Consider the following 24205-nt stretch of genomic DNA (forward strand, 5'->3'; position numbering starts at 1 on the left):
GTCGTCCACACCTGTCCTCTACGGTCATTCAGCCATCAGACAGCAGGCACAGGGAACCCCTGCCCTTACCTGCTGAACCACACAAGATTAAAGGGATGACAACAGACAGAGAAACTGATAGCCATGTTCAACTAATCCTCCCACACAGTCTGCAGCAACAACAAAAAACCCTCTCAGAGGGTCTGCAAGCTGCACAGCACAACCACAGTCTGATCTATTTGCTACTGATCAAAACCCACCGGAGCAGTTTAGAGTCGAGTACCCACTCAACTTTGTCCTGTTAGACCGGCGAGCATCTGGTTATGTGGCGCTCCTTTAATGTCTCTAACATGGCTGCAGAGAGGAGTCCAGATTGACTTCAATTAGGACTTGAAATTCCTTGATCCATGCTTGGTAGATGTAACAGAGATTGGACAAATTTTTGAAAGCAAACCTTTTGTCACATGTGGCTCTTTCAGCAGAAGTCAAATTGAGGTGTGATGAAGGCTTGAAAAGAGGAGTAGTGCTTTGAAAATGAAGAGATGACAGCACCAATCGGGTTGTGCTCAAAGACGGAGGGGGGTGGGCAGGGGATGATGATGTCAGTATGTGACAGACAAAACATCAGACAGCCTCTCGGTTTGCACAAAAAACTCAAGGGGCTTCCTCTCGCTGATCATTGTTCTGCAGATCCATAAGAACACAGCAGACCAGCAGCGCTCAGGGAACGACAACAGGTACTATGTGTTTCTTTTTACTTTAAACTTTGACTACATGACCTGTGTGTACATTACATATCATAAACAGCTATTGAATAAACAGTTTTTCTTAATTTACAGTGTTAACTAACTATGAACTTTATAATATATTGATTTAACCAAAAGTCATGCATGTTGTCAGTCAGATTTTTGTGGTTTAAAATCATTTTGCATGAATAAACAATACAGTTATGCAAAATAAAATAATAAAATATGTACATTTTAGTATTAATAATATTCATATTGAGAGATTTTCCTTTTTGTTTTGTCACAGATGCATCATTTTTCTCCTAAATGATCAAAGCAGCCCTCAGCCCTCCTGCAAGAGATGTCTTTCAATCCTGAGCCAAATGCATCACTGTGTATGTAAACCAGGTGTGTTTCATATAGTTTGCGCATGTATGTTGTGTGGCGGGTGATGCGTGCAACGCGTACAATGAGTGTGTGACTTGGTAGCACTGGCAGAGGCGTTGCATGCTGTTACAGTGGTGTATCTGTGCTGCTGCTGTGGTCATGGCTCAGAGGAGGGCTGCTGGTGGCTGCTGCTGCCCCAGGGCGCCCATGAATGAAGACAACGCCCGTTTCTGCCTGCTGGCCGGGCTCATCCTGCTCTACTTGTTGTGCGGGGCAGCCATCTTCTCAGCCCTGGAACACCCCTTCGAGCTCCGTGCCCGCCGCCTCTGGAAGCAGCAGCTGGACAACTTCACCCAGCGATACAGGGTCAACCTGGGGGCCCTGCACACTCTGCTGCGCCAGTACGAGGAGGCAAACGGAGCCGGGATCAGAGTGGATGCGTTGAGGCCCCGCTGGGACTTTTCTGGAGCTTTCTACTTTGTGGGCACGGTGGTCTCCACTATTGGTAAGTCTTGCAGCTTTTTTTTGTTTATCTGAGATGCTGATTCAGAAGTTCTTAGATGTTCCTTATGAGATACCAACTCCAGAACTGTATTACATATCATCCAAGACCTTTGAAACTTTTATTTTTCCTTTCTAGGCTTTGGCATGACCACACCAGCGACCATAGCTGGGAAAATATTCCTAATCTTCTACGGCCTCATTGGTTGTGCTGCCACCATCCTCTTCTTTAACCTCTTCCTAGAAAGGATCATCACGATGTTAGCTTACATCATGCGCTGGTGTCATGAGCGTCGGCTGCGATGTGCTGGGGTGGGGATTATGTCGAGCGGGGAGGAGCAGTCCCGGGAGGAGGACAGTTTAGAAGGTTGGAAGCCTTCGGTCTATTATGTGATGCTGATCCTGGGAGTGGCTTCGATTGTGATTGCATGCAGTGCATCTACTCTGTACAGCTCCATGGAGAACTGGAGCTATGTGGACTCCCTCTACTTCTGCTTCGTGGCCTTCAGCACCATCGGCTTCGGGGACCTAGTAAGCAGCCAGAGACAGCAGTACGAGTCTCAGGAGGCTTACCGGCTCGGGAACTGCCTTTTCATCTTAATGGGAGTATGTTGCATCTACTCACTTTTTAATGTCATTTCTATTATCATCAAGCAAACTCTCAACTGGATCCTGGGTAAGCTTGTCTGTTCCGGGCAGCATCAGTCCTGCTCCTGCTCTACATCTGGCTGCTGGTGGCTCTGCTGCCCCTGCCTCCATAAGAAAAATCGCAGCCAGAGGCGTCCGACTGCACACCTCAGGCAAAAACGCTTAAAACGCAACACCGTGCAGCCCATCTCATCCCACTGCCCTGCAGGAAGACACCGCTACACGGAGGGCTCAGTAGAGACAGTGTGTGATAGCGAGACAGAAGCCGGTGCAGTGACTGATGGGGTTTATGTAGGCCGCCGGCTGTCAGGAGAGATGATCTCTGTCAATGAGTTCATGGTGTCTAATAAGGTGTCTCTGGCGCTGCTGCAGAAGCAGCTGAGCGAAACAGCTCATCAGGGCCCACGGCAGAGCTATGGTCATCAAAATGGATTCTCTGGCGGTGTGGGAGCCTTGGCCATCATGAATAATCGCCTACAGGAAACCAGTGTGGATAGGTAGCACCACATTGTATAACACACCAAGATGTGTATTCTTTTATGCTTTGGGTTCTCTATATTGGAGCCCTAATCCAACTATTTCCTTACTGACTGATTCTGAGAAAATCATTTGTCCTCTCAGTATGACAAAACCAAATTCTCACAATAGAATAATTCCCCTCCAATTACCATCTGTTCAGCGCCTCTCTGAGCAATTTCAGTGGAAGTCTATGCAGATAATAGCAGACCTCCAGTGTGGATTCTGGACATCAAATAATTGTTCGCATTTTGCTCTGAGAGGAGAAAGAGAGCCAAAAGGCGAATGCAATTTAAAGATTTCAGCATCACTGTGAAGAGGGGTCTGATGTCCTGAAGTGATTGGCTCATACAAAAGCAATCAGATGAAAGAAGCAGTGGAGGACCACTTAAAGGGGACCGCTGATTTAAGAGTGCCGCACATGTCCCCTTAGCTCCTCGACAAATATGGTTGTATGTGAGGTGGCAGCCAGTATTAGTGAACATGCAGACAGGAACACAGTATCTACAGTCTCCTCTTAGATAACTATCTGCATGTATAAAACATGTTGATTGTGATTTGTGTTTGAAAAGGAGCTCCTCAAACACACTACAGGAGCTCACGAGCACCGAGAAAGAAACATTTTAATTTGTTGATTGCTTGCAAATCGCCCGTCTTGTTTCATCAATGCATGTCATTGAAATTCACAATCATGAAAGAGTGCACTGAGATCCAGGGTTTTAAATAGAGCACATCTAATCAAACGAGGCCCGTAGAGGACATCCTTATGTCAATAAGTGCTGTACAGACAGTCACCAGATCACATCAACGGAGTGGAAGGCAAGATTCAGGCTCTCCTTGGGTAGCTGGAGGAGATCCTTCACTATGCAAGAAAACCCATTTGAATCCGTTTTGTGTCATTTTGTCATTTCTACATGGCAGATTTTCATCAGTGCTTTAGATGATGAATGAGAGATCTTTAGAGTAGACAAAATCCTCCATTTTTCTTTAGTGGCCACGCTTGACAATTGTCTTCACTGTTACTCATTTTAAAACAATGAGAGAAATTGTTTAGTCAGTTACTGTGGGTAAAAATACTGCAAGTAGTCAGTCAAATATTCTTTATTTAGGTTGAAAACAATCATAACTCTTAACATGTAATGTCTATACACAGAAAATTACTCACTGAAATAATACAACAATGCAGCATGATGCTGATAAATTGACCCATCCTGAAACTGACCCGTTCTGATGCTTGTTGTTTGTTTTATCAAATATATAATTGATGAATAAGGCAGCACAGTACATATCCAACTTATGGAAAAAATACATTTCACATGCTCTGTACTGAAGAATGGATTTAGAAATATGTTTCATACATAGAAAGAATTGCAAAAAATGTTTATATGTTGAATCTCTTAATATAAATAGATTTTGATTGGTCAGTAAATATAGAGATATATTCGGATACTTTTAAAGATGTGCTTTCCAAAACTAATTTTGCTTTTTAAGTAATAATCAAACCTTAACATGCTGTATAGCTCTTTTGATTGCAGTGTAACAAATTATTTTAACAAATTTTCCAAACATCACTCAGCCAAGTAGATCTGATTCTACTTGTTTAAAATATACACAAAATGTAAAAGTAAACACCTCTTCAGAGAGATTTTAGACAATGTGTGAAATGTATTTTTTCTTGACCAAATGTGTGTATGTGTTGAGATTTAAAGGTGCACTGTGTAGAATTTAGTGGCATTTATCGGAATGGAGAATTGGAATATAATATTCATAAGTATGTTTTAATTATCATATAATCACCTGAAAATAAGAATTGTTGTGTTTTCGTTAGCTTAGAATGAGCCCACTGTAGGTTCTCCCACATGTTTCTGCAACCTCACTGCAAGATGCCACTAAATCCTACACACACTGCACCTTTAATTAGCTGAATTCAATATTTAATCAACGTTTATTTGCCTGTCAACCATGAGGGGAAAAGATACATTTGTGCATTCCCATCAACTGCCTAAGATGGCGCTGTTTCCTGTTGAAACTAAATGAATATATGTTAGCTGCATGCTAACTTTTGCCAAGCACTGACAATGTTTCACACTTCCCCCTCCTATTGAGGAAAGGCTGGTTAACAAGCTGAATACATTATATTATTATTACCATTCTTAAAACCTTTAATTTCAGCTTTAAAATACAACCTTACATATACTCACATTTCTTACTATATCTGATGAAAATGTACAATTTCACAGTTGGTTGATGTTGAGTTTTACAGGCTGTCGTTTGATCATCATGTATCTTCTCTTCACTGAATATGAGGCAGAGGTTTGTTGCTGGGTCAGTGTCTCTGAGTAAGTTTTACAAAATGTCCTTCTTGTATAAATATAAAATGTATCAGGCTTTATTACCTCTATTTTTGCATTGTATTTGTTCTGACAAGATGCTGCTTGCTAGCATGATGTAAACAAACACCCCTGTCTGTTCGTTATCTCCCTTTTTGTCAAATTACACACATGAAGAAAACAGTTTTAATACTGACATTAATTACAGTCCCTCCATGGATCCTTTGTGGCAAAATCCAGCTGGGCTTCTCAGGAGCCTCCCAGTCCCTGGATGGACAGGTAAAGGAGTGAGAAATATACTGTGCATACTGATGGAAATAACATGTCTTCTAATGGTTAGAGTGGGACAGATGATTACTTTGTACTTACATTAGGTACTGTGGGCTTGTGCGTCTCTCTTTGTTGATAGTAAGCAGAAATAATGCAGTTCCTTCTGTAACACACAGAAGTAGCATGATGTAATTTCCAGTAACAGTGTACAGACACACACACAGACATAAACACACATTATGTCTCTTACTTGCTCTGTATGCCTCCACCTGGTGGTAATCCAGGGATGACGGTGGATGCGAGGATTGTGAGGACAGACAACAGGTCAGGCTCCTCTCCTCTGGCACACAGCTCATCATAAATCTCTGTCAAATATCAAAACACAAACATAGAAACAGGCATACAAGCACATTTGGATAGTTTTTCTTGAAGTTTTACAGACAGCTTAAAGAAGAAGGCTGGTGTTATTTGATATTTTTCTCATTGTCAACAAATAACGACAATGTGTTACGTCTATCAATAATTTCTGACTTCCCTACTCACTCATTTGTTCCTATAGAATAACATGTTTAATAAAGGGTCACATATGTATTTTTTTTGTTTGTTTTTCATTTTTACTAATGTGAAGTAATTTCCCTTAACAGCTGGAGACTAGTTTTTAGCTAAATTTACTCAAACAGGAGTAAATAGTGCACTTGTTGGGAACTATTTTCAGCAGAGGATCAATACACATTTGGTGTTAGGGACTATTTAGGACAATGGGAAGGTGTGTGTGGGATTGACTCAAAATAAACTAGAGTGACTGTGTTCATCATAATGAAAGAACTTCACCCAGTACAACAGTGTGACTCACTGATGTGTTTTTAATAGTTTTGGAGATCTATGGCAAAGAGGATTAATCTATATTATATAGATATAGATATAGACTACAGATACACGTAAAATACTTGTTACTAGGATCAATTCATTGTTGGTTTTGGTCTCTTTTCATTGGATTTGTTGACAATAAGAAAAATATAGAATAGTGCAGCATTATCCTTTGGAGGATTAAAATGGGGAGCTTGTAAGAGAGATGTTGATTGATTAATCTTTGTATTAGAAATAAAAATTAAAGGCTTGCAGTCACCACAAGGCTGTCTGTCCTCATAAAACAGGACAGAGAAGAGTTTCAGCTCAATATGCTTCAACTACAAACCATAAAAGATTTCAGCATTAAGTTATGAAAAAACAAGGTATCCTTGACAATATAGCACCTACAGCCTCTCTTGCACATCATGTATAACCACACACCTGCTACTTTGGACTCCAGCAGGTCCTCCAGCTCGGCCTCCTGGTGTAGTGCCTCTGCTGACAGCTGGGGGGCTCCAGGGAAGCACAGCAGGATGATACTGATGTTGTCCAAGCTGCCCTGTGGACCAGAGCGGCATCAACAGAGGTGAGTTATGATGGCAGACCTCACTGGTCATCATATGAAACATTATTTCATCCTGGGTGAACAATGTTGGAAATAGATCTTTTTCACCTCAAGGTTTGCACACCAGTGTCACACAGATGCAGCGGAGCAGCAAAATGTAAATGGAGTGTGGAGGAAGCTGTGACATTTTGAGGTCATTGTGCATCTCCAAGCTGCAGCCCTGTTACATAACCGGGTGATATGACGGACATGATGGCCAAACAGAGTGCAGCTCGGCTGTTAGCCTGTGCACATGTGGCCCATGTTTATCCTGGTGTGTTTCTTTGCTTTTAAAGAAAACACAAGACAGACTATAAATACAATTTCATATATTAATTACCTTTCAGTTAATTTAAAAGGCCACAACTTAATGCGATGAAGCTTTTCTGCTGTATGGTGAAATATGTCCTTCACTAAACAAAGCGGGGCTGGCTGTCAATATTTTTTTTCCTTCACTAGTCTGAAATTATTCCTCATGTATAAGGATGGTACAACAAACAATTCTATGTTATTGAACAACCTTCAACTGTCTGACACTATCAAAGTGAGAGGTGCTGAAATGAGTCCTCATTGGAACCCAGAATAATCCTTTCTAACCTGTTCTGACACCTCTGCAGTCTATTTTAAGGTGGTATGTCTGACTATTGTATCATGAACAGCAGCCACAGTCTAATTGAGACCGAACTAAAGCTCATGCAGAGGTCACTGCTGCGTTTTCAGTGTAAATCTGTGGTGTTAAGACCAAAGACACTATTCTCTGATTTACTTTTAGACCTTCCCATCCATATGGCCACAAATGTGTATAAAGCAGCTATAATTAATAATTTTATATTGATGATTGATCACATGACTACTCGTATGTGAAAGTGGTTGCTTAATAGCAACTTTTAGCTAACTTTTTTACTTTAGATTCACTCTCTCACTGCTCTCACATTGTCTTTTTCCACCGTAGCAGCAAGCTGTGTTCAGTGAAAAAGCTTTAAAATCCATTGTACACTACCAGCCCAGCATCAAGCAGCAGATAACGTTGCAACTACCTGGTGAAGAAAGTGGAACACCTAGCTAAAGAGACAGATGTTATTCTTAAGAGCCGGAAAAAAACTAAAGCGAAAGGAGAGTGAACACTAGACTTAAATTTGCCCGTTGGAAAACTAATATTACTGTTTATCTGCTAATTAAGCAACTATGTGTTAAATAATCTGCCAACTATTAAAGGTGATAGCACCACCAAGTCATTTGCATTCAGTATGTAGAAAGAAAGTTTTCAGATTATTATAAGCAAAATGAGAGGATCCAGCTCATTCCCTTGTGGGACTCCGGGCTCTGTACATCCCCAGTACTCACAACATGTGTCTTATCTTTTAAAGATGTAACTCAGCCCATTACAGCAATACTGAAAATATAAAGTATGAAGTAAAACACGTTTTGAAAATTTCTCACCCCACTAAATGTATCACCTGTCCATTCAAAGCAGTTGGACAAAAAAGTTAGATATGAGAAAAGGTGAGTTTTTTGAAAGCCTGAGTGAAATTCATAAGGAAAATAAATTACGCCTGATTTGGTTTGTGTACTATTAATTAAACAGAAACTGTCATTGAATTATCTTAAGGAAGCTGGGATTTGTTTTTTTTTTAAAAAGTGGGCTGATCCTGGCAGCCTTCACATCCAGTCAACCTAACTTAACACAGTCACAGTTGGAGGGATTATGTTATTACATAAAATCAACAGCCCATTAAAAATTATGTAACTCGTTTTAAACTGAAATTGTGTTTCGTGTTTACAATTAGTTAAAAGTATTTTCAGTTTCACTACAGAACACTATGTAAAAGTGCTGAATCACTTTGTAATATAATGGGATAGTAGCAGGTTCTGACCTTATAGAGACAGAGGTCAATGACTTGAGTGCAGACATCCCTCAGGTCAGTGCAGACACGCAACCGGTTGTGGATGAAGGCGCACAGCTCCTCGTTACTGATGGTGTCCCACACCCCGTCGCAGGCGAGCACCAGGAACTCATCTGCTGGTGAGCGCTCCACTACACACACCTCTGGCTCTGGTGAGACCATCTGCTGGCTGGGCGTCCGGTTCTCTGCGCCCTTGTAGCTGAAGTCTCCCAGGGCACGGGAGACTGCCAAGGAGCCATTGATCCGTTGGATGGAGACAGAACCTCCTGCACTCTCAATACGCTCTTTCTCCAGAGGGCAGTAAGGTTTGTGGTCCTCAGTGGAGAAGCAAACCTGACCAGAGCGACACAGCATGGCCCTCGAGTCACCACAGTTGGCGAAGTAGATGTAATACGGTGAGATGAGAGTGGCCACAACGGTGGTGCCACCTCTCTCCCAGCCTTCACGACGTGCCACAGAGTGCAGGTGCTTGTCTGTTTGCAGGAAGCCCTCTATGATGGCTCCTTTCACCTTTTCGGGGTCGTCCTCTGGTCCCATTCCACCTGTGTGCACAAACAGATACAATGATGGAAAACTTTAAGAATCCAAGCATCCCATAAAAACATATCATTACATACAATGTACTCTGTATTTTCAGAATACAATGAAAAATTATCAGTCATGATATTGATATCTGATAACAGGGAGCATTCCTCTCTCTTTCTTTACATCAACCACTGTAAGAAGAGCTTTTTCTCTGTGTATTCCCTTCTAAAAGACTAAAGCATCTTTGATTAAATCTCTATATATTACATTCATATCATTCACTCATTTTTAAATCCATATTTTTCACCTGTTGCCAGCATGTGACCCAGGAGGTGCTGGGAGCAGTATTGTGCCACCGTGCTGCCTGCATGACCATCAAACACAGCGAAGAAGCTCCAGTCGGCCAGCTCTCCACCCAGCTGTGGCACACAGTTGTGGAAGTCCTCCATGTTGGCCCTCCAGCCCTGCATGCTTCCCAGAGCGTAGGTGAGGCCCCAGCGGGCGCAGCCCTCCTCTGTCAGCTTGTCCAAGACCGGCCGGTCCAGATAGGGGCTGGGGATGACCTCCTCCTTCTCCCCCTCCCCTTGCTGCTCTCCCTCTGCTGCTCCTCCACGGCCCCCTTTGAAGAAAGAGCTGACCCTCTTTTCAGTCTCTTTCACCAGCTGCCGCACAAACGCAGGCATCTCCACACTTCCCTTCCTGGCTGTCCTCATGGCTCTTATGCACAGCTGATACGTGGAGAATCTTCTTTTGTCCCTGCCTCGGTGTTTACGGCTGGGATGGAGGGCTGAGCTAGGCCTGATGCTGGGCCTGTGCAGTGTCTGCGTAGCCCTTCTGCTCCAGGGCTCAGAGCATGGCTGCCTGCGCTGATGGATGTTTTCTGTGCTGGCTGCTCACCCTCCTCTCCCTGCTCATCTCCTTCTCCCCCTCTGGAGACCTCACTGATCAGCGCTCTTTCCTCCACTCATCCTTCCTCTCCTCCTTGTTTGGTCTCTAGTCTCTGTGCTGCTGTGATTTCACCTTCTCCCTCGCTTTTTCATAGCTCTTCCCTCTTTCACCAGCTCTCCCTTTGCCTTGTTATTTTCCTTGCCTCCTCTGTGATTGGCTGGCTATTTGTGTGCACCAATCCCTGCCTGTCTTGCATCGACACTCTCTCACTGTCCTCCTGTCTGCAGCTCTGGACTATCCCACCCTCTCTGGTAATCTCAACCTTTGATCGGTCTGGATTATAGGCTTGCAGTGCTGTGGATTACAGGACAGTCAGCCATTTAGCACACAGTGTGTGGCTGACGGAGGCAAGAGGAGACACAGAGACGGTGGAGGGTGGAGGAAGGAAAGAAGGCTTATTTTCATTATGCGCACAGATGATCTCTTTCAACTGATGTTTCACTTTTGTGTGTTAAACATGGTCACAGTGCATGTATGCACCTCTGCAGGGTTTCATAACTGATCTTGCACCACAACACTGACAGACCATTAAGACCTGAAATCAGAGTGGCACTCTGACTTTAATGTTGAGTCAGATTGGACTGTTTTTGTGTCTACAATGTGAAAGAGAGATAAAGGGGCAAAGATTGCTTCATGTCTTATCTGTTTACTTCATTTTGAACAAGCAGAAATTTGATTTTGGTTTTGCTTGAGTATGCATGCCACCACAACATGACTTACAGCAGTTTTTGTTTGGTACCGTTCCCCAAACAACTGCTTAAATCTGTGCAGTCAGCCAGGATGACATCACCGCTCTCTGTAATTCTCCACATACTTTGATTTAAGGGGCTGACGCGCACTGCCAGTCATGCTCTTGCGACCAAGCAGGAAAGGTTGGATAACTCCTTAGTCATGATAGTGTTTAAACAGCTCAGTCTCAGAGGTAAAACCAATAGAAAACAGACCCGTGAGTATATGTGTGTGCTCCAAATTCCCCTGGAGCATTGTGCATTCTTGCAAAAATGTTTTTTTAGATTGACATTTCTATTCACTGCTGCAAGAATGTGCTATTACACAGCTGTGTATTAGCTTGAGCAGCCACATCATACTGCAGCAAAATGAATGATCTGTCAAAACATGAGCAAAAATAATCTGAAATGGCAACAGAAAACTGATCAGAGGGACAAACTATAACAGTACAGCACATGGTGCTAAAAATAATAATAATTTGGATGATACTGTGATGTACAGTAGACATTTTAAACATAGCTATCTGCCTGCAACATGAGAATATCTGCTTCTAAAAACAAATTAGAGTACTAATCAATATCTTTCCAACTATAAGGTGTGAGTTATTTGGTTAAGTAATGACTTACGGAGTTGAGAGGTGTGTGTGGTTCCAGATTTTGGTCTGACTGACTCTAAGATGTCAACAGAGACAGTCGCAAGGAGCTGAAATGTGCTGAAGATAATGTGCTCTGCAGAGAAATATGTCTTCCATGCATTTAAAATGTGATTGGTAAATCATCTCAATCGTTTTTCTATTACAGTGTGCCGTGTTATGATTCAAGCTCTATAATAAATTCATTAGTTTGTTATGAATGCTGCATACTCAGCTGGAGGAGATACTGTAGTGACCTACTAACACTGGTTGTGTTCTTATTAATCCTGATTGGTGATGAATTTTACATTAAAAGCTGTTCCTAACTAACTTTGAAGGCCTCTGGGTGCAGGTCAGCCACTGACAGGCAGAGGAACCTTGAGAGTCTCTGAAAGCCGAGGGACAAGTACATGTATGCTGACGTCTCAAGTTCCCAATTTGTGTGTGTGTGAGAGTGAGTGTGTGAATCCAAACAGGGGATATCCAATACAGGATAAAATTAGGCCAGCCAGGCCTTATATTGCTGACGGAGCTGGGGTGGCCAAAAAAAGCCTGGAGTGCAAGCCAACAAGCTCAAGAAAGAGAGGAGAGCAAGCTGGACTGCCGCTGAAATGGCCACCAAACGTAAGGAAATAAATAGTGACAGCTTTGAGTTAAGTGAATTGGAGTGAATTGGTCTGCTGTCAGATGGAGGAAGAGAGAATTAATTTTTTTTTCTCTCTGCTGGGAAGATGTGATTACAGACAGGGTGACCAGTCCGACACCGAGTCCAGCATGTCTTTCATTTCGTGGTCAGAATGGGGCTCAGCTAAATGAGACCCTGCTGCTGATTGAATGTTTGTTTCATTCCTAAAGGTCCACTTTGTCTCATTAGAAAATGAGACTGATAAGTGTTTTCTTGTCAGGGTTATTTAAAAAAAAAATTGGTTATATTTTGGTTATTGGGGTGAGAATTTGAGTTAGATTATGGTTATGACATGCTGAGGAAAATGACTTCATAGGTGTAAAAGCATAAGTATGAGTGTCTCTGTTCTGTCCAAATTTGTTGTTAAATAAGAAAACTTGAAAAATGTTCACCTACAGATTTGTCTGGAAACCTGATTATTAAGAAGGGTTGTTGTTGCTTGCACATTGTCTTTTGCGAAAAAAAGAGTTGTGTGTGTGTACATGTTTAAGTGTAAGATGCCCGAGGGTTTGTTTTAATCAGATAATTGCCTCAAGATTAACGCTGGAGTTAGTAGGCTAATTAGATGTTTTGGTAGTTGAAGATCTAATACCATACAGTGATTCACAGTTTTATTATTCATTTATTTGTAATTGATTCTGAATGTTCAGTAACAAGTGCATTACTAAAAGCAGTGCGTTCATTAAGACATATTTGTTTCCTGAAATATCTTCTCTTTTGGCACAAAGATATGAACAAAAATATGCTACTGTCATTGATTTGAGTAACAAAGAAACCAGTGTTGTGTATGCAAACCTGGCAGAGAATAGATTTTCTGGATAGTATTGATTATTTTAATGTTTTCGCCCTTCTGTACTGAGCTTTCTTACTGGTTTTATTTCGTTTTTGTCCTTTCTCCAGCCCCTTACTTTACTTATTAAAAAAGCAATTCTGTAGATAGACATTTTATTTGTTTTTTATTTTTTATTTTTTGAGATATACAGCCAGAGAGATTCATATTGGTCCATACCATTTCACTTAACTCTTCAAATGAGGGGTATCTCTAATGTTTAAAGTACAAAAGCAGTGTGTTTAATTAACTTTTTGCTATTCATTTAACAGTGATTCAAACTATAGTGAGTTCACGGCAGGTTTTGCATTTTCTGTCATTTACACCTGAACACTCTCTGGCACAGAGGGAGTGTTGTGCGTCTCGGCAGCAGCACGTTTGTTTGTAATAAATACAAGAAGATGATCTTGGTCGTTGAGTGAGGAGTGAGTGTTGAGAATCACAGAGTAAAGTGGTGTAACTTTCACAGTAGTTTATAAAACTAAGAACATCTAACATGAACATGTGCTCCCTCATTTAAATTTAGGCCAAGAAAAAATATAACTGCAACAATGCTTACAGTGAAGGAAGGACAAGCTTCATATGATTCAATCTGTGCAAATTTAAACTCAAATGACCATTTTTATGCCTTATATTGTATGTTGTTATGGCTGATGACACTGATTCTCACAGTAACAGATTGATGACATTCTGATATGATGACAAGATGGCTATTCGTTTGTTGTGTGGCCAGTGTGTGTTATTTTAATACGACAATGAGAGATGTACTCCATCCATTTAGCATTACGCTTCCATAAAACTGGAACTTGCAAGAGACAGATTGTAAAGAAGAACTGTCATCCTGACTTACTTCCTATGATTCAAGCTCCTAAAACACTGGATCTACACCTGCCATGATGCAGCTTAATGGTGTGTTTCATATGCCCACAACATGTGTATAATATGTATAATAATATTTATACCTGGCACCAGTGTGTCCATCGAGTCTTGATTATTTTGTTCCTCTCTTAGTGATAATGACTATGGCTAAATAATGATAAAAAAGCCCCATAGAAAAACAAAGTTGCAGAGAAAATCAAAGAAAGCAAAGAAAAAGCTGTTTATTTTTACTTGCGAGACTGCTTCACAGCCAGATGATGCAGAATGAAACCTTGAAACGATCAACAAAGGTTGCTCCAAAATCAAAAACAGAAGCATCTGATAAATTAACAAACAATATTGATAAGGAGAAAAAAAAATTGTTTCTAACTGTTCAAGCTCTTACTGTGTGTCATCACACATTATTAACTGTTTCTTACTTGTGTCCACCTTCTTTTACAGTTGTAGATCTGGTGTATTGGCGGAAAGTGAGGAAGACTGGTGTGGTGTTTACGGGGCTGGTGATTGGTCTGGCCAGTATGTTCCAGCTCAGTGCCATCACTGTGATCTCCCACATCTGTCTGGGTGTCATGTGTGTCACCTTCCCCCTCCGCCTCTACTATAAGCTGCTGGAGCTGCTGCGCTGGAACCCCAGGGGGGAGCACCCCTTCCAGTGAGTCCATTTATGTTGATTTAGACATTAAGCCCACAATTAATCTTATATGGAAGAAAAATATGCCACTGCACTGCTCTCTATAATGTCACTAACTGGCTACTTCTGGACAAATACAGGGCCTCATTTGTGGTCGATGCACATTGCTGTTCATGTACTTAAGGGCCTGTATGTGCGTCTCTTTTCTCAGGTCCCATCTGGATTACGACAGCTCTCTGACAGATAAGGAGACAGTGATGCTGGTGGAGGAGACGGTGTTACTGGTCGCGTTTGCTGTCACAGAGATCAAACGCCTTCTTTTCATCGACAGCATGATTGACTCTATTAAGGTCTGTGTGTGATGATAAAATAATGACAGATATATGAACATCAAAAAAGTCCAGTGTTGAAAGTCCATAAATCATAGGTCACAAAACCAAAACATGTACAGTGTGTTTGAAAATTTCTGACTCTGGCACCATCTGGTGATAGTATTAAAAAAGACAGTGTGGCTGCCAGCAATGCTGCCCCAGAACAGGGCAAGTGTATGTAGCTGTGAGCATCTTCCCACAGTTTTAAATCAACTTATGGTTTTTGTTTGGGGTGGACCAGCAATTGAAAACAGTGACCTGAAATCAGCAGAGCTGCGCAGGTGTTGATTCTCAGTGGGATCAACAGTACAATCAAACCCTTCACATGACTTAATTATTAATCAATTGTTAACATCACTGCTTATACAACTTAAAAATCAATTTTCAAAACATTTTCTCTGCTCTTTCTTTCAGTTTGTTGTGCTTCTGTATCTGTTGACCTACGTCGGTATCATAGCCAACGGACTGACTCTGCTGATAGCTGGTGAGTTTTGCTCACTGTGCATCTTCACTCCTCACACTTACACAACATATTTCCTGCATTTGTGTCTCCTAAACTTAAATGTGCCAGTTCCTTCCAATGAAACCTGTTGGTTACAGTCAGTAAAACATTGTGGTCATGGTGAAAAGAAACTAATTTTGACAGGAGCCAGTTTCCTGTGCCAAAGTCACACAGTTCATGTGTCCAATCATCGACACAGACTTTATCCTAAGAGATAGGGATGAGATATGTTGCTTAGAGAAATGGTTTTGTATGGCATGTATTTCAATGGTAATTCACAAATTAAAATGGACTTGTACAATAGTAAAGTGATGAAAATAATTATTCCTGTGTCCTTGTTTTACAGCCGTGATCACTGTTTTTTCCTTTCCTCTGTTGTACAAAAAACAGCAGGTGAGATTCAAAACAAACCTGAATATATTTACTCAAGCAGAAAATAATCTGTTAAACCATCTACTGATAGCAGAGAAAGAGCAGTTTGATACAAATAGACTCTGAATGCACTGACCCATCTGTCATTTTGACAACAGCTGCGGATGAGGAGGTTTGTTAGAGCGGTGAAAGCTTTTGTAAAGAAAATCAGAAACATGTAAGTATCCTGCTCTTTATATAATGTCTGCTCTTAATATCATGCAAACAAAATATGAGAATAATTTAAAATGATCTTGTGTCATGTGATGTCCTTTGTTTTGTTGCAGGTTTTTCAGTATGTATGATACAGTGAGTCCCTCACCTGCCCCCGCCCCTGCACCCGCGCCTGCCCCCAAACACAAAGTGAAGTCAAAGTAACACGTCGGTGGCATGTTGAAAGCACCCAGGATTTGGGATTTGGAAAATGTTGGAATGGTATGCTACATCCTCTGTGGGGCCGCTGGAGGGGCCACTCATTTCCATTTGTCCGCCATGATGTTTGTTTACGGGAGCAAGATTTAATCGACCCTGACAGCTGAAACAAAGCTGCTATTCACTCATGAGGAGGGAGGGGAGCTGTATGAGGAGAGGAATTTTATTTACTGAGATGCTTTCTGTGGGCAGCGTTTAATATAACCGGTTCACAGATCTACTCCGAGCAGGGACAGCACAGAAGATCACTGTGTTTTTGGCGGCAACAGGTCTGTTTTTTACACAAGTAGCGATTGCCGTGTTCCTGTTGAGCTGCAGAATCATTCATAACGAAGCAATGAAGCATTATTGCTGCTTTCATTATTTAGCATCATTTAATGTTAGCTTGGTAGAATAAAACTGACATGAACATCACCAGCCATTAATTAACATTAATAGCTTTGTGCTTGCCATATTGATGTATTAATATTAGCTTTCTCTTAAGCACCTCCTTACAACTTAAATGAGACTTATATAAGAAATAATGAGAGCTGATTGTCCTCTGCTCTTCATGTAAATTGTGTTTAATCAGGTTCAAACTGTGACTCCCTGCTTCTCTTGGGGTAGTCTGCTGATTAAAGGTAGAAAGTGTAGCAACAAAACAGCTCTTCACAAGTGAGAGCGACCTAAAATGTCCTCAGCAACTCCAAATGAATGTAGATTGAATAACAACACAAAGACACTGCTTTATGGCTCAAAACAGCAACAATTCTTACTTTGCAGATAAGAGATGACTTCTGTTCTCATACTTAAACCTGCAATAACTGACACTGACCTTATAAAGTTGATAGGGCAGATTTGATGGCAAACAGTGACCTTACACATCCAGCAGATAATGAGCTACATTTGCATTTATTTTGAGTTGTGTTTTCAATATTCATTCTCCTTAGCTGTGTTGTTCTCGCCACCAACTACTGATAAAAATATGACTCTTTAGCTGCTAAATGTTCCGCTACATTAACCAGCTAGTTGTTAACTTTGCCTGTCTGCTGTTTGGTGCTCGGCTGATAATGTACAGATGTGTTTTTTTAGAGCTTTTTCTTTCAAAGCAGCTGAAAATGATGCTGATGAGAGCAGTGGGAGTGAACCATAAATAAAGCTGCAGGCCAGAAAACTAGAACAATTGGCTTCAGTTAAATCTCAAGAGTCCAGTCATGATTTGTAGAAATATCAATAAAAGTAGTCATGTTATCCATTGTTGATATAAGAATAATGATTATTTGTCTCTTATTCAAACACTTGTGGAGCAAAGGAAGAATAAGTACTTAAGTTTAGGTTGTTGTTATATTTGCCTACATTTGTTCTTAGGACACTTATGATTTGTGTCTTACACCTTACTCAACTATACAACTATCCTCATGAGAATACAGCTCGTGCACCCTGTTTCAGCTGGATATTTGTGTGAACCTGATGCACCATAAACTGCCTTCAGAGAACATTTCAGTAGATACAACTACAGATTTTATATTTATTTGTGAAATATTCATTATTAGACATTAAACTGGAAGCTTATTACCCAAATAAAGAGTCATTGGGCTCTCATTGCTTACTTCTAAAGCCAAACCAACAAATAGTGCTACATGCCGCTGACAGCTTGTGAAGAGCTTGAGGGGCAGTTTGACAAGGGGGCGGAGGTCACTGGCAAACACAAAAATATTGATCTTAGCAAGCCGCTCTATTTCAGGGATTTCCTGGAAAGGCTCAACATCATGTAAAGTCAGAATAAAGGAAATCGCTCCAACAACATCAAGAAAATTATATTACTCAAGAACTTTCTGTTTGATATTTTTGTCAGGCCACAGTATAACAATTTTTCAGCAAGGATCTAATTCCACAACTGCATGTCAACATTTTCCAAATCAACAAAACAATTTAAAAATGTGTCCATTAGCACCAAAAATGACCAAGACATCACCATAAAATTACACAAAACACAGTCTCATGAAGCCTAATTCTACTGTCGTTGTAATGCAACATACTGTAGCTGCATTTTGTTTTGTCACAGAGATGAAAAATGTTGGAAAACCTTTAAGGAAACATCTCTGTGTCCAAGTATTCATTTTTTGAGCCCACAGTGCTGTAGAACAGATATTTCAATGCAGCTGTTTAGCCAGTGAGCTGCTGTTTGTACGTCAGATTAATGTCAGTGACTGTGTGGTGCTCTCTAGTGGTCGATGTTTCAGAACTTAAAACGCAGCTGCACTCATACTAACACGTCTTAATGAGCTGAAGTTATTTACTGTAATTTCATATTATGTTCCCAGGTGAAACAGCATGAAAAAAAATTAAAGGGTTGGTACACCCAAATTATTAAAAAAACAAAACAGAAAAGACACATTTTCTCACTCACCTTTGAAAGCAAAGTCTATAGATTTCCAGAGTAACCATCTCTGATAAGTGAGGTTGTTGTCATTTTTGCAATAATTTGAGCACCACACATGAAATCCCATTGACCTCCATTGTTTTTGGGGTGGCAGCAGAGAGACAATATCTCAAAACCTGTACGCATTAAACCAAAACTATCTCCACTGCTACTACAAGAAGTAAGTGAGAAAATATGTCTTTTTGTAATTTGGGTGAACTGACCCTTTTACAATGCACCTATGCAACAGCTTACTGTGGTACCAGCTGATATCACCTTTCAAAAGCAATATTGGTATCAGTACAATATGATTTTTACTGCCTATTTTGGGCTGTTGATGTAACTGGCGTCTCTGTGATCTTTTTTTTTCTAGGAATAAATACAACTGTAAAAATGTGCAACTAAATAAAAGTGTAATCATGGACTTTTTGGTTTACTTCTTTCTATAGATATGTATTATTTTTTCTATTGTTGTTTCCTGTTATGTTGCTCCCCAATAAAAATGTTACTTAAAAATGAAGGTGCTCAGCTCTCTGTATCCTCATAGTTACCTGTGTTAACTTCATTAACAATGACATGAAAGGACATGTTCACTCCACATAATAGGAAAAGCAGGTCTTATTAATAACATTAATAATGGTTCAGCTCCCAGTAATCTATGACAGTGTGACAGTGAACCAGCATGAACAACCAGAACCCTGAAACTGAAGAAGCTAAATGAAATCATTAATTTAATTATTTACACCTGTGTTTTTCCAACAGTGACATGTTACAATGTCTTCAGTGAAAAGAGCTAATTAAATTACTCTTCTATTGTGTACATCAGTACAGGAAACCAAACCTTTAAAGTTAATAAAGCTAAATAAACCAAAGACTGAAAGGCTTACATTTGGCAAAGCAATAAACGGCAGGTTATCACGGAAAATGTAACATGTGACCAGCATACAGTGTGTCATCCATGATTTATTCTTATTCTTTTATATTGTATTTTGTTTTTCGATGTGTAAAATCTTCAGTTATGCTTTACAATTGTGTCTAAATTAACACTACAAAAGCGATTATTCCCAGTTGGATTTCTCTCAGGGGGTTTTCTAAACCCCCGAAGTCCAATATGACGCACATCAACATGTCAACGTAATCAATAAGTGATTTTCTATTATGACAGATATCCATATGAAATTTTGGAAAATCCCACATAACATATTTAAGTGAAAGATCCAACTGTGGCTTAATGGTGTGGAGCTTGGAAATAACACAGCAATCTACTGATATAACTCTTCTATCATTAAAACCAGACACATTATCAAGTTTTAACTGAAAAGCCAACAATAAGCCAAGAGTCATACTGTATATTTACTTTAAAACTGTATCCGGAGTGCTGGTGATACACGGACATGCTGCACTGACATGTTTGAACACTGGGTGTTGCTCTTGGAAAGTGTCAGCAACGCCCCTTCATAAGCAGGACGGAGAGACCGAGAGCTGACTGAGCTTAAAGAAATAAACGAATCCTGACAAACATTCTCACCATCAGTGTGGTGTCATTACAACGAGGGCTTCGCCTCTTCACATACAAACACATCATCATTTACACAGAACGTTCCTGGTGATATAAACAGCTTCTCCCTCTGCTGTGAGAATCACAGTGGAAGCAATGTGACTGTGACCTTGAGATGAAAAATTTTCCTCAAAAACCCTCCTCACATCAATTCAAACTCCCTCTCAAACCTTCAAGGACTCCTCTTGTTTCCACATGTGGTGACTCAGAGCTTCCACCTCTTAGACTGTTTACTTTAAAAAGCTTATCGGACGCCAGCAGCTATCTGATTTTACACAGCAGTTTTGAAGACTGCTTCCCTCTGTTTCTCTTTCTTTCAGCTTCTTTTGTTTTCACATCTATAAAATTTTGTGTCATTTTTTATGCTTTGGAGTGGGAAACAGATTTTTTAATCCACTGTCACTGTAAGGCCACAGCATCATGTCACTGGTGCAAATATGGCAACAACTTACACTTTAATACATGAATCAGACAAGACAACAGCTCATGACTGTCCAGTCGCTACAGCATACAATACTCAGGGGGAATACCCCCAAAACGTCAATATGGCACTTAAAACAGTTATTTCTGTTTCTTCATGATCAAAGTCAGGCACAGTTTATTTTACAGCTGTATGAAATCCAGCTCAATAAACTGGGAGTCTGACTGTCGCAGTGTTAACTCCTCGCCACAACCTTTCAGTTAACACTTAACAAATGCATTTTCTACAGTATATATATAAAACACACCAACATCATTCCCTGATTAGTAAAGTAGAAGATTACAACTCTACAAAATTATCCTGACACAAAGGCTACATTTACACATTTACAATTCTGCAGTTTCTGCCGCCAGAAAGCGTAGTGTCACAACATTACAGCAGCAAATCACAGAACTGGGACAGAAATACCTTAATTAATCCCTTCATGGTCTGTGTTGCAGTTAGTACATGCGGTCTCAGTGGACCTCAGCAGTTTGGATCTGGTTTGGTCTGGTGATATGAGTGAGGATACAGCATGTCAGATTTATGCTTTGTGGTTCTGATGATAAAAACATGAAAATAGTGTTTGGATTTGGTAGATAACCACAACCCTTTACTGTTTTCTTTCCACAGCTACTCTGTAGTTGATTAGAGGGCAGATATCTTGAGTTTTGCTCTCTTAATAATCTGTTTTCTCAGTATAATTTGTTTATCCTAAATGATGGCAAACATGAAATACTGATAAATACAGGACATTTGCAAAACAACAAAGAGAAAAAAGAATTGAAGTACAATAATAGTTTGACATTTTGGGAAATAAGCTTATTTGCTTTCTTGCTGAGCAATAGATGAGAAAATTAATACCACATAAGAAAACTAACAAGTATATTCCCCTGAATGTTGAACTATTCCTTTAAGACAAAAAACATTTGTACAATGTTGATTAACATTTGAAAATGGCTTGCATGTTGACGTTGTCCTCCAGTGCTGCCAGCTGTTTCCTCCTCTGGATTGATGGCTCAGTGAATCAGGTGAAGCTGGTGAGCTCGCTGTTGGTCAGAGTGAATGACTACTAGGTGCTCGGTGGACTGTGTCACACATAGTGTTCACGGTGGTTGATGTACACCCGGTCTGTGCCACTCTGATGACAAACCCACTCCAGGCCTGACAGCTGCTGGGTGGGGCTTTGAGTCCCCAGCGGTCCTGGTCTTATTGGGTGTGGATGCTGCCTCTCAGTCCCTTCGTACCTGCGCTCGGCCCTGCGAGTCTGCATGTTGAAAAAAAACAAAGACAGTGTGACGTCATTCACATCCAGCTGCTTTTCTTTCATGGCACAAAACACAAAACAGTTTTCTCTTCTCATTGTCGTTTTAATTGAATGTCAGAAAGTCAAGAAATAGGAAAAGTTTTTTCCTTTACGCCTCTGTGTAGGTGAGGCTAAAAAAAAGTAAAGGCTTGAGTTGAGCTGAGAACACAAATTAAAATTTAAACAATCCTACATATTAAATGAGTACAGACATTACCTTTCCTGCTTAATACACACATATAATGACCTCAGATACTTCCTGTCCTGACTCAGCACTAACCAAGTGATAAACTTGTGGTGTAGTACAAGTACTTGATGATTCAGATGAACCAAAATTTACTGACAGGATATTAAATAGGTTATGAGGTGAGGGCGGGGCTCACCTGACACAGCCAGGCCACCTGTGACGCGTGGACACCCAGAGGCACGGCCGGAGCTCTCTCAGAGTAGGGAGGGGGAGGCTTGTGTGTTGGAGGAAGATCAATCCTTCAGAGAATAAGAGAGAGAAATGGCGTTGATTTCAGACTTTAGTTTCTCAGAATGGACAGACATTTAGAAGATTTTACATATGAAGGTCAGTTTATTTGTCATGAACACAAAACAGTTGTATAATGTCTTCTGTGGCTGTGGAGGAGGAAGTAATCTCTGTGGAAATAATCCTGATGATGTCATAGTGACGTCATCGGGGTTATTTTGGGTAGGGCTGAGACCCCAAAAGTATATCACAAAACCTGCAATAAAATGAGGGCCTAGAGTTTGAAAGACATTTGTGTGCACCAGGCAGGGAGGATTGAATGAAAGATTACATCAAGCTGCATTGTGGGAAATGTAGGATCCAGCACTTTTTGGAGTTTGAACCCATTCTAGGGAATAAAAGTCTGTGTTTTTCAGCCTCTGCTGCATTGATTTGAACCATTATTTTTTTAATCTGTCTCTTTCATGTCCCCCAGTTTTATGGAAGCACAAGTCTAAAATGCTGGACTATCCCTTTAAGCGCTGGTATTACTGCAATCACACTAATGGCACCATAGCTAAATCAGTGGGGTTTAGGATATTTGACAACGTGGGTTTAAGAGTGATGGACTTTCATACATAACAGTAAATTGGAAGATCTTTTGACAGCTGTTCTAAAAATTCCTGACTATCAGAGTAATTGTCTCATTCATTGAAATCCCCGCCCATTACTATACCGAAACCTAGAGACTGACCTTGGCCATTCATAAAACGATGTCATGACAGACATTGATTTTCTAACACTGTATATCACTCGATGCAGCGCCTCTCTTTCATACTTGAGATGAGAAGCGGTAGGACATTACAGTTAGCGCTCTCAGTGACCTGCTGTCCTACACTCTCATCGGTGTGTGATGAAGGAGAGGGACGAGGCCTGCGTCCAACCCCCTCTGTCATATCCCACTGGGACGCCTCAGCCACGGTCATGCTTAAGATGCTAAGTTTGTCGTGGCACTGACCACAGACCAACACACACCATCCTGTAGTGTCAATGTAGTGATGCAGGGCCAACACCCACAATACACAAACGTTGAGTGTTTATTCCATCAATTTGTGCTGTTTCCTGCTAGTGATAAGACAATTTACTTGAAGAGGGTGCTATCAATGGAATCACAATGCAAAATTTTACAGAGGTTCATGAGACTGCTTTTATTGGGGACAATAAGAGAAAATTTGAGATGTCAGAGAAGGGTTATCGTAGCTGAGAAAAAGTAAATAAACCAAAATCCTTTAGAGTGGAACAATATTAATCCATGTATGAACATTCTTTGGTCGGGCGTTTCAGCAACTCTTAGCTTTGTTCTCCTCAATTATAAGCTGCAACTTCTATATCCAATCAGCTTCAATTCTCTTTTCATACATCATTGACTTATTTGTGTAATTGGCATGAAATTTGTATTTTGGGAGGATTTCGCAGAGAATTATAGTTATTTTGCTGCTTTCTTTGAGACGTGCTTGAAGCGTATAACTGTGTTTCCCCAGAGCGAGCATCCTCAATGACACACTAATAAGGATGAATGAGGGGATCAACCTGCAACCTTGCAGATATGGCCCACAGGCTCATAATAATGATTTGTATGGAAGGGGTAGTCGGACACATAAAGAACACCTAAATGTTGCTATGCAGACTTTAATGTTAAATAGAAGCAGGATTAATCAAAACAAACCCACAAGGTTTCAT

At 40.6% G+C, this 24205-nt stretch overlaps 4 protein-coding genes across 6 annotated transcripts in view; 2 read left to right on the top strand and 2 right to left on the bottom strand.

Annotated features, from left to right (window-relative positions):
• Positions 1 to 1021: 1021 nt before the first annotated feature.
• Positions 1022 to 4045, top strand: kcnk12l (potassium channel, subfamily K, member 12 like). Of its 2 annotated transcripts, XM_067607735.1 has the most exons (3): positions 1022 to 1596; positions 1732 to 2276; positions 2424 to 4045. In XM_067607735.1, the coding sequence occupies exons 1-3, from the start codon at positions 1212 to 1214 to the stop codon at positions 2739 to 2741; spliced, it is 1248 nt and encodes a 415-aa protein (XP_067463836.1). In that variant the 5' UTR covers positions 1022 to 1211; the 3' UTR covers positions 2742 to 4045. The 2 variants fall into 2 exon arrangements, with proteins under 2 accessions (XP_067463836.1, XP_067463835.1); XM_067607734.1 differs by having other exon boundaries at positions 1732 to 4045.
• Positions 3842 to 10384, bottom strand: ppm1nb (protein phosphatase, Mg2+/Mn2+ dependent, 1Nb (putative)). Its single transcript, XM_067607736.1, has 6 exons — positions 9546 to 10384; positions 8684 to 9255; positions 6647 to 6764; positions 5607 to 5721; positions 5456 to 5519; positions 3842 to 5353 (listed from the first exon to the last, which is right to left on the bottom strand). Exons 1-6 carry the CDS (start codon positions 9949 to 9951, stop codon positions 5336 to 5338), a joined length of 1293 nt encoding a protein of 430 aa, XP_067463837.1. The 5' UTR covers positions 9952 to 10384; the 3' UTR covers positions 3842 to 5335.
• Positions 10385 to 12011: 1627 nt separating this feature from the next.
• rtn2b (reticulon 2b) lies at positions 12012 to 18656 on the top strand. Of its 2 annotated transcripts, none has more exons than XM_067607738.1 (7): positions 12012 to 12170; positions 14381 to 14591; positions 14782 to 14920; positions 15356 to 15425; positions 15790 to 15836; positions 15974 to 16032; positions 16142 to 18656. In XM_067607738.1, the coding sequence occupies exons 1-7, from the start codon at positions 12158 to 12160 to the stop codon at positions 16230 to 16232; spliced, it is 630 nt and encodes a 209-aa protein (XP_067463839.1). In that variant the 5' UTR covers positions 12012 to 12157; the 3' UTR covers positions 16233 to 18656. The 2 variants fall into 2 exon arrangements, with proteins under 2 accessions (XP_067463839.1, XP_067463838.1); XM_067607737.1 differs by lacking the exon at positions 12012 to 12170 and adding an exon at positions 13833 to 13969.
• nectin3b (nectin cell adhesion molecule 3b) overlaps positions 18611 to 24205 on the bottom strand; it is a 28765-nt gene continuing 23170 nt past the window's right edge. Inside the window, exons 7-8 of the mRNA XM_067607733.1 lie at positions 22395 to 22497; positions 18611 to 21972 (exon numbers count right to left, since the gene is read on the bottom strand). Of these exons, the coding sequence (XP_067463834.1) occupies positions 21799 to 21972; positions 22395 to 22497 (277 nt within the window). The 3' untranslated portion in view covers positions 18611 to 21798. The remainder of the gene's footprint in view (positions 21973 to 22394; positions 22498 to 24205) is intronic.

The sequence above is a fragment of the Thunnus thynnus genome, chromosome 13 (genome assembly GCF_963924715.1).
Source record: "Thunnus thynnus chromosome 13, fThuThy2.1, whole genome shotgun sequence".
NCBI lineage: Eukaryota > Metazoa > Chordata > Actinopteri > Scombriformes > Scombridae > Thunnus > Thunnus thynnus.